Raw genomic sequence first — 11,936 nt, forward strand, 5'->3', positions numbered from 1 at the left:
GTGCAGTCACTGTGTACATACATTACATTACTGATCCTGAGTTACATCCTGTATTATACTCCAGAGCTGCACTCACTATTCTGCTGGTGCATTCACTGTGTACATACATTACTGATCCTGAGTTTCCTCCTGTATTATACTCCAGAGCTGCACTCACTATTCTGCTCTATATATAACCGCCCCCCCCCCACCCATTTTCAGGCCCCCTGGTGTCTCTCCCTCGGGCTCGAACCTTGACGATCGCTGGGTCGGTGAAGCTCTCGTTCAGGATGTGCAGGTCGCTCCGCAGCTCCAGGACGTCGATGATGTAGTCGTCGGTGCGGGTGGAGATCTGCATGAGGCAGGTGAGACCCAGGAAACTCCTGTACGAATGATGCTGTGGAGGGAAGTCATTAGTAATATCCTCTGCCCCCCGAATAGTCAGTGCCGCCCCCGGGGTCTCCTCACCTCCAGATCTATGGCAAACTCTGAGCACCGCAGCAACTTCTCATTCAACTGCACCAGATCCTCCAGCGTGGTGATCAACTGACAGGACGACTCACCCACGGGGCAGTAGGGCTGGAGACAGAATGGGAGCACAATCAGCCAGCAGTGTAAAGCATGGTGGTGTGTATCCTTGTTCGTATAGGTATATCCAACGTCTATGTATATAAACTCTTCTATCCTACATCTAAAGTGTCAGGAAAGAGAATGCAGGACCCTTCTGAATTCAGCCCTCCATACTTTACACTGCAGGCTGAACTTTTAAAAAAAAAAAAAAAAAAGTTTAGTTACTTCTAAATTTTATTGCATATCAGAAGTTTTATCCTGAATACCCCCCCCCCCCCATTAGGTGATATACTGTCGGACAAGCGAATGTCTTTGGAGCAGGAACCCCCCAGTTCTCCCTGCACCCACCTGGATCTCTGGCACTTTTAGGGACGACTCCACGGGGACGAAGTGATCCAGTTCATACTGATAGGGGTGCGAGAACCTACGAATACATCGACCAGATGTGAGAAAATGCAGCAACTGACAGTAGCCAGCCGGCTGATGAAAGGAGACAATAGCGGGGACATCGGCCTCCTGCTTACACGTCTTCCTCGGGCTGCTCCATCCTCTGCTGATGGATGAAGTCGGCGAGAGCAGCGGGGACGTCCCGCTCTTCAGGACGCTGCTGTCGGTCCCTCCTGTTCCTGAGAACTAAGTTAAGAGTGAAATTTGGATTAAAAGTCTCCAGTCCTGTGCGGACTTATGTGTCTCCATGGTAACAGACTACAGACGAGCCCTGCGTAGTCAGGAGTGACCACTTTTTATAGGTAGCGCCCTCTGATCTCACCTTCTGGCAGCGGCTTCTGAGCGTTTGGTTTCACAAAGATTTTGGGGGTGAAAGGGGTGTTGGAGTTATCAATCTTCTCCTTGAACTTGAGTTGCGGTCGGGGGATGTTCTTGGCGTGAAGCAGCCGGAAAGTCTCCGCTTTGCCTTTCCTGCTGGAGTCGCTGCCCTAGAGACGAAGAAGTGGAAAATCAGCTACTGTGGACACTCCAGCTGACCTGCTGTGCTTCCCCCATGCTTTACACTGCAGCTTTGCTTGTTCACATTGGCCGCTTAGTGTACAAGTACAAATCCAGCAAAAACCTGCTGCATAACAACTAGGCAGGACTAACCTTGTTGGGTTTGGGGCTCATAAGAGATAGGGGGAGCTTTGCGCCTCTTTAATTTCTCACCTTGCGGTTCCAGCTGGAGACGATGGTCTTCGGGGCCTGCAGTCCGGCAGGGAGGATTGGCTGCTGACTCCGGTTGACGCCGACGGCTTCATCCAGTAAAATACCCTGAAATGAAAGACCCCTTTAATTCCCAATCTCGTCAGCAGCAGCAGAGGCCTGTGGACAGCAGAACTCACCACCCTTTCCAGCACGGCGTCGTTGGCATCCACCAGCAAATCAAATTTATCCTCCAGCGCGGTAACCTGGCTGCGGTCCTTGATATGACTGCGGCAGCCATGATACTGCATGATCCGGCTCATACTATGGGGAGAGACAAGAAAGGAGTGAGGACAGGGGGCCGCGCATGCTCCATCTGCCCATTATGTTTGAATGGGAGGTCTCATACAGCGGAGATGACAGGGGCCGCGCATGCTCCTCCCCATTTCTTGGTATGGGGGGGGGGGGGGGTCTGTGTACAGCAAAGGAGGCAGCGCATGCTCCATCTCCCCATTTCTTGGTATGGGGGGAGATCTGTATACAGCAGAGGGGCCACGCATGCTCCATCTCCCCATTTCTTGGTATGGGGGGGGTCTGTGTACAACAGAGGGGGCCGCGCATGCTCCATCTCCCCATTTCTTGGTATGGGAGGGGGGGGGGTCTGTGTACAGCAGAGGGGGCCACGCATGCTCCATCTCCCCATTTCTTTGTATGGGGGAGGGGGGGTGTCTGTGTACAGCAGACGGGGCCGCGCATGCTCCATCTCCCCATTTCTTGGTATGGGGGGGTCTGTATACAGCAGACGGGGCCGCGCATGCTCCATCTCCTCATTTCTTGGTATGGGGGGGGTCTGTATACAGCAGAGGGGACCGCGCATGCTCCATCTCCCCATTTCTTGGTATGGGGGGGTCTGTGTACAGCAGAGGGGGCCGCACATGCTCCATCTCCCCATTTCTTGGTATGGGGTGGGTCTGTGTACAGCAGAGGGGGCCGCACATGCTCCATCTCCCCATTTCTTGGTATGGGGTGGGTCTGTATACAGCAGAGGGGGCCGCGCATGCTCCATCTCCCCATTTCTTGGTATGGGGTGGGTATGTGTACAGCAGAGGGGGCCGCGCATGCTCCATCTCCCCATTTCTTGGTATGGGGGGTCTGTGTACAGCAGAGGGGGACGTGCATGCTCCATCTCCCCATTTCTTGGTATGGGGGGGTCTGTGTACAGCAGAGGGGGACGTGCATGCTCCATCTCCCCATTTCTTGGTATGGGGGGGTCTGTGTACAGCAGAGGGGGACGTGCATGCTCCATCTCCCCATTTCTTGGTATGGGGGGTCTGTATGCAGCAGAGTGGGCCACGCATGCTCCATCTACCCTTTGCGGACGTGCTGCTGCCCCCGATCACAGCTCTGAGGGTCTTACCAGTGCAATAGGTGGTCGCCCTGCTCCTCACAGAAGGCCCGGAATCCAGGAAAGCTGCGGTAGAAGTCGTACTCATCCCCGCACTGCGGGAGGCCCGTGGAGGCCTTGGTGGTTCGGACGACCGTCCCCAGGGCGTGCTGGTAACAGAGAGAAAAGAGACGTCCGATTGTGGCGTCCTCCACCTGCAGGGGCGCTCCGCCGAGACCTGTTCCTTAGGGGCGGAGTCTGGAACAGATCACCTGACCCTGTACTCCACCCCTCTGGACATTATATCATATGAGGGTCCGAGACCCCAATGGAGACACAGGAGCCGCTCAGCGATCAGAAATATGGTGTAAAACTGAGACGTAACCCATAGCAACGAACCGTGGTGCCGGACTACAACTCCTAGCATGCCCCGATAGCAGCTGGCTGCACCCTGGGAGTTGTAGTTTAACTGCAAACACAGCTGAGGGATTTCTGCCACTGACTGACCTGGAGTTGTGCTCTGCAGCCATTAATGCTGCACACAAATCTCTGGGGCTCAGGCTGCAGATCAGAGGATTCCTCCATTATCCCATGATGCACCGCGCTGTTACCGCACGGACTCGTTCTACTCACAGACCTTCACAAACGCATCGGTGTCCGGGAAGCCGGGGATGGGCTCTGCCGGCCGCTCCGCGCCTCCTCCGCTGCCCCCGGGCGTCGCCATCGCGCTCGGCACGCCTGCAGCGGGCGCAGACATCTTGGAACCGAGCAGTGGTGACGTCAGAGGTGAGATGCAACGGAACTCTGGGATATGACGTCTGCGTGAGGCGGTGCAGGCGGCCATGTTGGTGGAGGCACAGATGAGAGAGCTTGTACTTGTGGGAGATCTGTAGTGAGAACTGCGGGAGTGACGGCCGGGAATCGGGGGAACATGGAGCCATAAAGGACACCCCCGGGGCTGCAACGTGACCCCCAAATATTACATAACTACGAAATGACCAATGACCCCAGGCCAGTCCCCTCAATGTGTAGACAAGCCCCAAACCAGATCCACATGTGTATACAAGCTTCAGATCAGCCTCTTCATAGCGATGCAGACCCCAGACCAGCCCCCTTCATGTGGAGACAGATCCCCAATGAGTAGACAGACCCCTGACGAGCCCCCCTCATGTGTATACAGACCCCAGACCAGCCCCCCCTCATGTGGAGACAGATCCCCCAATGAGTAGACAGACCCCTGATGAGCCCCCCTCATGTGTATACAGACCCCAGACCAGCCCCCCCTCATGTGGAGACAGATCCCCCAATGAGTAGACAGACCCCTGACGAGCCCCCCTCATGTGTATACAGACCCCTGATGAGCCCACCAATGCGTAGACAGACCCATGACAAGCCCTCCTCATGTGTAGACAGACCCCCAGACCAGCCCCCCTCATGGCTATACAAAGATCCCCCCCCCATGTGTATACAGACCCCTCACCAGAACCCCTCATCTGTAATTACCAAAGACCCCAGACTAGAACTCATTCATGATCTATACAGACCCCAAACCAGACCCTGTCTATTCAGATCCCAGACCAGATCCCCCCCATGTGTATACAGACCCCAAAGCATTCCCTACCATCAATACGGCCACCCTCCCCATGTCTATACAGACACCAGCGCCCCCCCTCTCCACCAACTACTAACCACCAGACCTACCCTCCCCCCTATACAGACCAGACCTCCTCTCCCTTCTATATAGACCTCCCCCTCAATACAGACCTCCCCTCCCCCTCTATACAGACCAGAGCTCCCCTCCCCCCTATACAGACCTCCCCCTCAATACAGACCTCCCCCTCAATACAGACCTCCCTTCCCCCCTATACAGACCAAACCTTCCCTCCCCCTCTATACAGACCAGACCTCCCCTCCCCCTCTATACAGACCAGACCTCCCCTCCCCCTCTATACAGACCAGACCTCCCCTCCCCCTCTATACAGACCAGACCTCCCCTCCCCCTCTACACAGACCAGACCTTCCCTCCCCCCTAAACAGACCAGACCTGCCCTCCCCTCTATACAGACCTCCCCCCTCCTCTATACAGACCAGACCTCCCGCTCTATACAGACCTCCCCTCCCCCCTATACAGACAAGACCTCCCCCTCTATACAGACCAGACCTCCCCTTCCCCTCTATACAGACCAGACCCCCCCCCTCAATAGACCAGGCCTCCCCTCTATACAGACCAGAGCTCCCCTCCCCCTCTATACAGACCAGACCTCCCCTCCCCCTCTACACAGACCAGACCTTCGTTCCCCCCTAAACAGACCAGACCTGCCCTCCCCTCTATACAGACCTCCCCCCTCCTGTATACAGACCAGACCTCCCGCTCTATACAGACAAGACCTCCCCCTCTATACAGACCAGACCTCCCCTTCCCCTCTATACAGACCAGACCCCCCCCCCTCAATAGACCAGGCCTCCCCCCTATACAGACCAGAGCTCCCCTCCCCCCTATACAGACCAGAGCTCCCCTCCCCCTCTATACAGACCAGACCTCCCCTCCTCCTCTATACAGACCAGAGCCCCCTTCCCCCTCTATACAGACCAGAGCTCCCCTCCCCCTCTATACAGACCAGACCTCCCCCTCTATACAGACCAGACCTCCCCTCACCCCCTATACAGACCAGAGCTCCCCTCCCCCTTATACAGACCAGAGCTCCCCTCACCCCCTATACAGACCAGAGCTCCCCTCCCCTATACAGACCAGAGCTCCCCTCCCCCTCTATACAGACCAGACCTGCCCTCCCCCCTAAACAGACCAGACCTCCCCCTCTATACAGACCAGAGCTCCCCTCCCCCTCTATACAGACCAGACCTCCCCCTCTATACAGACCAGAGCTCCCCTTCCCCTCTATACAGACCAGAGCTCCCCTCCCCCTCTATACAGACCAGAGCTCCCCTCCCCCTCTATACAGACCAGAGCTCCCCTCCCCCTCTATACAGACCAGAGCTCCCCTCCCCCTCTATACAGACCAGAGCTCCCCTCCCCCTTATACAGACCAGACCTCCCCCCTCCTCTATACAGACCAGACCTCCCCCTCTATACAGACAAGACCTCCCCTTCCCCTCTATACAGACCAGACCCCCCCTCAATAGACCAGACCTCCCCTCTATACAGACCAGACCTCCCCTCCCCCTCTATACAGACCAGACCTCCCCCTCTATACAGACAAGACCTCCCCCTTTATACAGACCAGACCTCCCCTTCCCCTCTATACAGACCAGATCCCCCCTCAATAGACCAGACCTCCCCTCAATAGACCAGACCTCCCCTCTATACAGACCAGAGCTCCCCTCCCCCTCTATACAGACCAGACCTGCCCTCCCCCTCTATACAGACCAGAGCTCCCCTCCCCCTCTATACAGACCAGACCTCCCCCTCTATACAGACAAGACCTCCCCCTTTATACAGACCAGACCTCCCCTTCCCCTCTATACAGACCAGACCCCCCCTCAATAGACCAGACCTCCCCTCTATACAGACCAGACCTCCCCTCCCCCTCTATACAGACCAGACCTTCCCCCCCATACAGACCCGACCTCCCCTCCCCCCTATACAGACCAGACCTCCCCTTCCCCTCTATACAGACCAGAGCTCCCCTCCTCCTCTATACAGACCAGAGCTCCCCTCCCCCTCTATACAGACCAGAGCTCCCCTCCCCCTCTATACAGACCAGAGCTCCCCTCCCCCCTATACAGACCAGAGCTCCCCTCCCCCTCTATACAGACCAGAGCTCCCCTCCCCCTCTATACAGACCAGAGCTCCCCTTCCCCTCTATATAGACCAGAGCTCCCCTTCCCCTCTATATAGACCAGAGCTCCCCTCCCCCTCTATACAGACCAGAGCTCCCCTCCCCCTTATACAGACCAGAGCTCCCCTCCCCCTCTATACAGACCTGCCCTCCCCCTAAACAGACCAGACCTGCCCTCCCCTCCCCTCTATACAGACCAGAGCTCCCCTCTATACAGACCAGACCTCCCCTCCCCCTCTATACAGACCAGACCTGCCCTCCCCCCTAAACAGACCAGACCTGCCCTCCCCTCTATACAGACCAGAGCTCCCCTCCCCCTCTATACAGACCAGAGCTCCCCTCCCCCTTATACAGACCAGACCTCCCCCCTCCTCTATACAGACCAGACCTCCCCCTCTATACAGACAAGACCTCCCCTTCCCCTCTATACAGACCAGACCCCCCCTCAATAGACCAGACCTCCCCTCAATAGACCAGACCTCCCCTCTATACAGACCAGACCTCCCCTCCCCCTCTATACAGACCAGACCTCCCCTCCCCCTCTATACAGACCAGAGCTCCCCTCCCCCTCTATACAGACCAGAGCTCCCCACCCCCTCTATACAGACCAGACCTCCCCTTCCCCTCTATACAGACCAGAGCTCCCCTCCCCCCTAAACAGACCAGACCTGCCCTCCCCTCTATACAGACCTCCCCCCTCCTCTATACAGACAAGACCTCCCCCTTTATACAGACCAGACCTTCCCCCCCATACAGACCAGACCTCCCCTTCCCCTCTATACAGACCATACCCCCCCTCAATAGACCAGACCTCCCCTCACCCTCTATACAGACCAGAGCTCCCCTCCACCTCTATACAGACCAGAGCTCCCCTCCCCCTCTATACAGACCAGACCTCCCCCTCTATACAGACAAGACCTCCCCTTTATACAGACCAGACCTCCCCTTCCCCTCTATACAGACCAGACCCCCCCTCAATAGACCAGACCTCCCCTCTATACAGACCAGAGCTCCCCTCCCCCTCTATAGACCAGAGCTCCCCTCCCCCTCTATACAGACCAGAGCTCCCCTCCCCCTCTATACAGACCAGAGCTCCCCTCCTCCTCTATACAGACCTGAGCTCCCCTCCCCCTCTATACAGACCAGAGCTCCCCTCCCCCTCTATACAGACCAGACCTCCCCTCTATACAGACCAGACCTCCCCTCTATACAGACCAGACCTCCCCCCTAAACAGACCAGACCTGCCCTCCCCTCTATACAGACCAGAGCTCCCCTCCCCCTCTATACAGACCAGACCTGCCCTCCCCCCTAAACAGACCAGACCTGCCCTCCCCTCTATACAGACCAGAGCTCCCCTCCCCCTCTATACAGACCAGAGATCCCCTCCCCCTTATACAGACCTCCCCCCTCCTCTCTACAGACCAGACCTCCCCCTCTATACAGACAAGACCTCCCCTTCCCCTCTATACAGACCAGACCCCCCAATAGACCAGAGCTCCCCTCCCCCTCTATACAGACCAGAGCTCCCCTCCCCCTCTATACAGACAAGACCTCCCCCTCTATACAGACCAGACCTCCCCTTCCCCTCTATACAGACCAGACCCCCCCTCAATAGACCAGACCTCCCCTCCCCCTCTATACAGACCAGACCTCCCCTCCCCCTCTATACAGACCAGAGCTCCCCTCCCCCTCTATACAGACCAGAGCTCCCCTCCCCCTCTATACAGACCAGAGCTCCCCTCCCCCTCTATACAGACCAGAGCTCCCCTCCCCCCTAAACAGACCAGACCTGCCCTCCCCTCTATACAGACCTCCCCCCTCCTCTATACAGACAAGACCTCCCCCTTTATACAGACCAGACCTTCCCCCCATACAGACCAGACCTCCCCTTCCCCTCTATACAGACCATACCCCCCCTCAATAGACCAGACCTCCCCTCCCCCTCTATACAGACCAGACCTCCCCTCACCCTCTATACAGACCAGAGCTCCCCTCACCCCCTATACAGACCAGAGCTCCCCTCCCCCTTATACAGACCAGAGCTCCCCTCCCCTTCTATACAGACCAGAGCTCCCCCTCTATACAGACCAGAGCTCCCCTCCCCCTCTATACAGACCAGACCTCCCCTCACCCTCTATACAGACCAGACCTCCCCTCCCCTCTATACAGACCAGACCTCCCCTCCCCCTCTATACAGACCAGACCTCCCCTCACCCTCTATACAGACCAGACCTCCCCTCCCCTCTATACAGACCAGACCTCCCCTCCCCCTCTATACAGACCAGAGCTCCCCTCCCCCCTAAACAGACCAGACCTCCCCCTCTATACAGACCTCCCCTCTCCCCTATACAGACAAGACCTCCCCCTTTATACAGACCAGACCTCCCCTCACCCCCTATACAGACCAGACCTCCCCTCCCCCTCTATACAGACCAGACCTCCCCTCCCCCTCTATACAGACCAGAGCTCCCCTCCCCCCTAAACAGACCAGACCTGCCCCCTCCTCTATACAGACCAGACCTCCCCTCCCCCCTATACAGACAAGACCTCCCCCTTTATACAGACCAGACCTCCCCTCACCCCCTATACAGACCAGACCTCCCCTCCCCCTCTATACAGACCAAACCTCCCCTCCCCCTCTATACAGACCAGACCTCCCCTCCCCCTCTATACAGACCAGACCTTCCGCCCCATACAGACCCGACCTCCCCCCTATACCGACCAGACCTCCCCTCCCCCTCTATACAGACCAGAGCTCCCCTCCCCCTCTATACAGACCAGAGCTCCCCTCCCCCTCTATACAGACCAGAGCTCCCCTCCCCCTCTATACAGACCAGAGCTCCCCTCCCCCCTATACAGACCAGAGCTCCCCTCCCCCTCTATACAGACCAGAGCTCCCCTCCTCCTCTATACAGACCAGACCTCCCCTCCCCCTCTATACAGACCAGACCTCCCCCTCTATACAGACCAGAGCTCCCCTCCCCCTCTATACAGACCAGAGCTCCCCTCCCCCTCTATACAGACCAGAGCTCCCCTCCCCCTCTATACAGACCAGAGCTCCCCCTCTATACAGACCAGACCTCCCCTCACCCCCTATACAGACCAGACCTCCCCCTCTATACAGACCAGACCTCCCCTCACCCCCTATACAGACCAGAGCTCCCCTCCCCCTCTATACAGACCAGAGCTCCCCTCCCCCTCTATACAGACCAGACCTGCCCTCCCCTCTATACAGACCAGAGCTCCCCTCCCTCTCTATACAGACCAGAGCTCCCCTGACCCCCTATACAGACCAGAGCTCCCCTCCCATATACAGACCAGAGCTCCCCTCCCCCTCTATACAGACCAGACCTGCCCTCCCCCCTAAACAGACCAGACCTGCCCTCCCCTCTATACAGACCAGAGCTCCCCTCCCCCTTATACAGACCAGACCTCCCCCCTCCTCTATACAGACCAGACCTCCCCCTCTATACAGACAAGACCTCCCCTTCCCCTCTATACAGACCAGACCCCCCCTCAATAGACCAGACCTCCCCTCTATACAGACCAGACCTCCCCTCCCCCTCTATACAGACCAGACCCCCCCTCAATAGACCAGACCTCCCCTCTATACAGACCAGACCTCCCCTCCCCCTCTATACAGACCAGAGCTCCCCTCCCCCTCTATACAGACCAGAGCTCCCCTCCCCCTCTATACAGACCAGAGCTCCCCTCCCCCCCTATACAGACCAGAGCTCCCCTCCCCCTCTATACAGACCAGAGCTCCCCTCCCCCTCTATACAGACCAGACCTCCCCTCCCCCCTATACAGACCAGAGCTCCCCTCACCCCCTATACAGACCAGAGCTCCCCTCACCCCCTATACAGACCAGAGCTCCCCTCACCCCCTATACAGACCAGACCTCCCCTCACCCCCTATACAGACCAGACCTCCCCTCACCCCCTATACAGACCAGACCTCCCCTCACCCCCTATACAGACCAGACCTCCCCTCCCCCCCTATACAGACCAGACCTCCCCTCCCCCCCTATACAGACCAGACCTCCCCTCCCCCTCTATACAGACCAGACCTCCCCTCCCCCTCTATACAGACCAGAGCTCCCCTCAATAGACCAGACCTCCCCTCAATAGACCAGACCTCCCCTCTATACAGACCAGACCTCCCCTCCCCCTCTATACAGACCAGACCTCCCCTCCCCCTCTATACAGACCAGAGCTCCCCTCCCCCCTAAACAGACCAGACCTCCCCCTCTATACAGACCAGACCTCCCCTCCCCCTCTATACAGACCAGACCTCCCCTCACCCCCTATACAGACCAGACCTCCCCTCACCCCCTATACAGACCAGACCTCCCCTCCCCCTCTATACAGACCAGACCTCCCCTCCCCCTCTATACAGACCAGAGCTCCCCTCCCCCTCTATACAGACCAGAGCTCCCCTCCCCCTCTATACAGACCAGAGCTCCCCTCCTCCTCTATACAGATCAGACCTCCCCCTCTATACAGACCAGAGCTCCCCTCCTCCTCTATACAGACCAGACCTCCCCTCCCCTCTATACAGACCAGACCTCCCCTCCCCCTCTATACAGACCTCCCCTCCCCTCCCCTCTATACAGACCAGACCTCCCCTCCCCCTCTATACAGACCAGACCTCCCATCACCCCCTATACAGACCAGAGCTCCCCTCCGCCTCTATACAGACCAGAGCTCCCCTCCCCCTCTATACAGACCAGAGCTCCCCTCCCCCTCTATACAGACCAGAGCTCCCCTCCCCCTCTATACAGACCAGACCTCCCCTCCCCCTCTATACAGACCAGACCTCCCCCTCTATACAGACCTCCCCTCCCCCTCTATACAGACCAGACCTCCCCCTCTATACAGACCAGACCTCCCCTCCCCCTCTATACAGACCAGACCTCCCCTTCCCCTCTATACAGACCAGAGCTCCCCTCCCTCTCTATACAGACCAGAGCTCCCCTGACCCCCTATACAGACCAGAGCTCCCCTCCCATATACAGACCAGAGCTCCCCTCCCCCTCTATACAGACCAGACCTGCCCTCCCCCCTAAACA

The 11,936-nt window shown here is 57.6% G+C and overlaps 1 protein-coding gene across 2 annotated transcripts in view; it reads right to left on the minus strand.

Annotated features, from left to right (window-relative positions):
• The window catches only part of EXOSC10 (exosome component 10), a 28,290-nt gene extending 24,409 nt beyond the window's left edge, over window positions 1-3,881 (minus strand). For both annotated transcript variants that reach the window (XM_073657227.1, XM_073657226.1), the window contains exons 1-9: window positions 3,705-3,881; window positions 3,101-3,237; window positions 1,884-2,007; window positions 1,708-1,812; window positions 1,319-1,484; window positions 1,074-1,182; window positions 898-973; window positions 448-558; window positions 233-376 (exon numbers count right to left, since the gene is read on the minus strand). In XM_073657227.1, coding sequence (XP_073513328.1) covers window positions 233-376; window positions 448-558; window positions 898-973; window positions 1,074-1,182; window positions 1,319-1,484; window positions 1,708-1,812; window positions 1,884-2,007; window positions 3,101-3,237; window positions 3,705-3,824 — 1,092 coding nt within the window. In that variant the 5' untranslated portion in view covers window positions 3,825-3,881. The remainder of the gene's footprint in view (window positions 1-232; window positions 377-447; window positions 559-897; window positions 974-1,073; window positions 1,183-1,318; window positions 1,485-1,707; window positions 1,813-1,883; window positions 2,008-3,100; window positions 3,238-3,704) is intronic.
• Between the last annotated feature and the right edge of the window lie 8,055 nt (window positions 3,882-11,936).

Source organism: Phyllobates terribilis, unplaced genomic scaffold (genome assembly GCF_046119375.1).
Source record: "Phyllobates terribilis strain yellow unplaced genomic scaffold, ASM4611937v1 Scaffold_12__6_contigs__length_324123572, whole genome shotgun sequence".
Classification (NCBI taxonomy): domain Eukaryota; kingdom Metazoa; phylum Chordata; class Amphibia; order Anura; family Dendrobatidae; genus Phyllobates; species Phyllobates terribilis.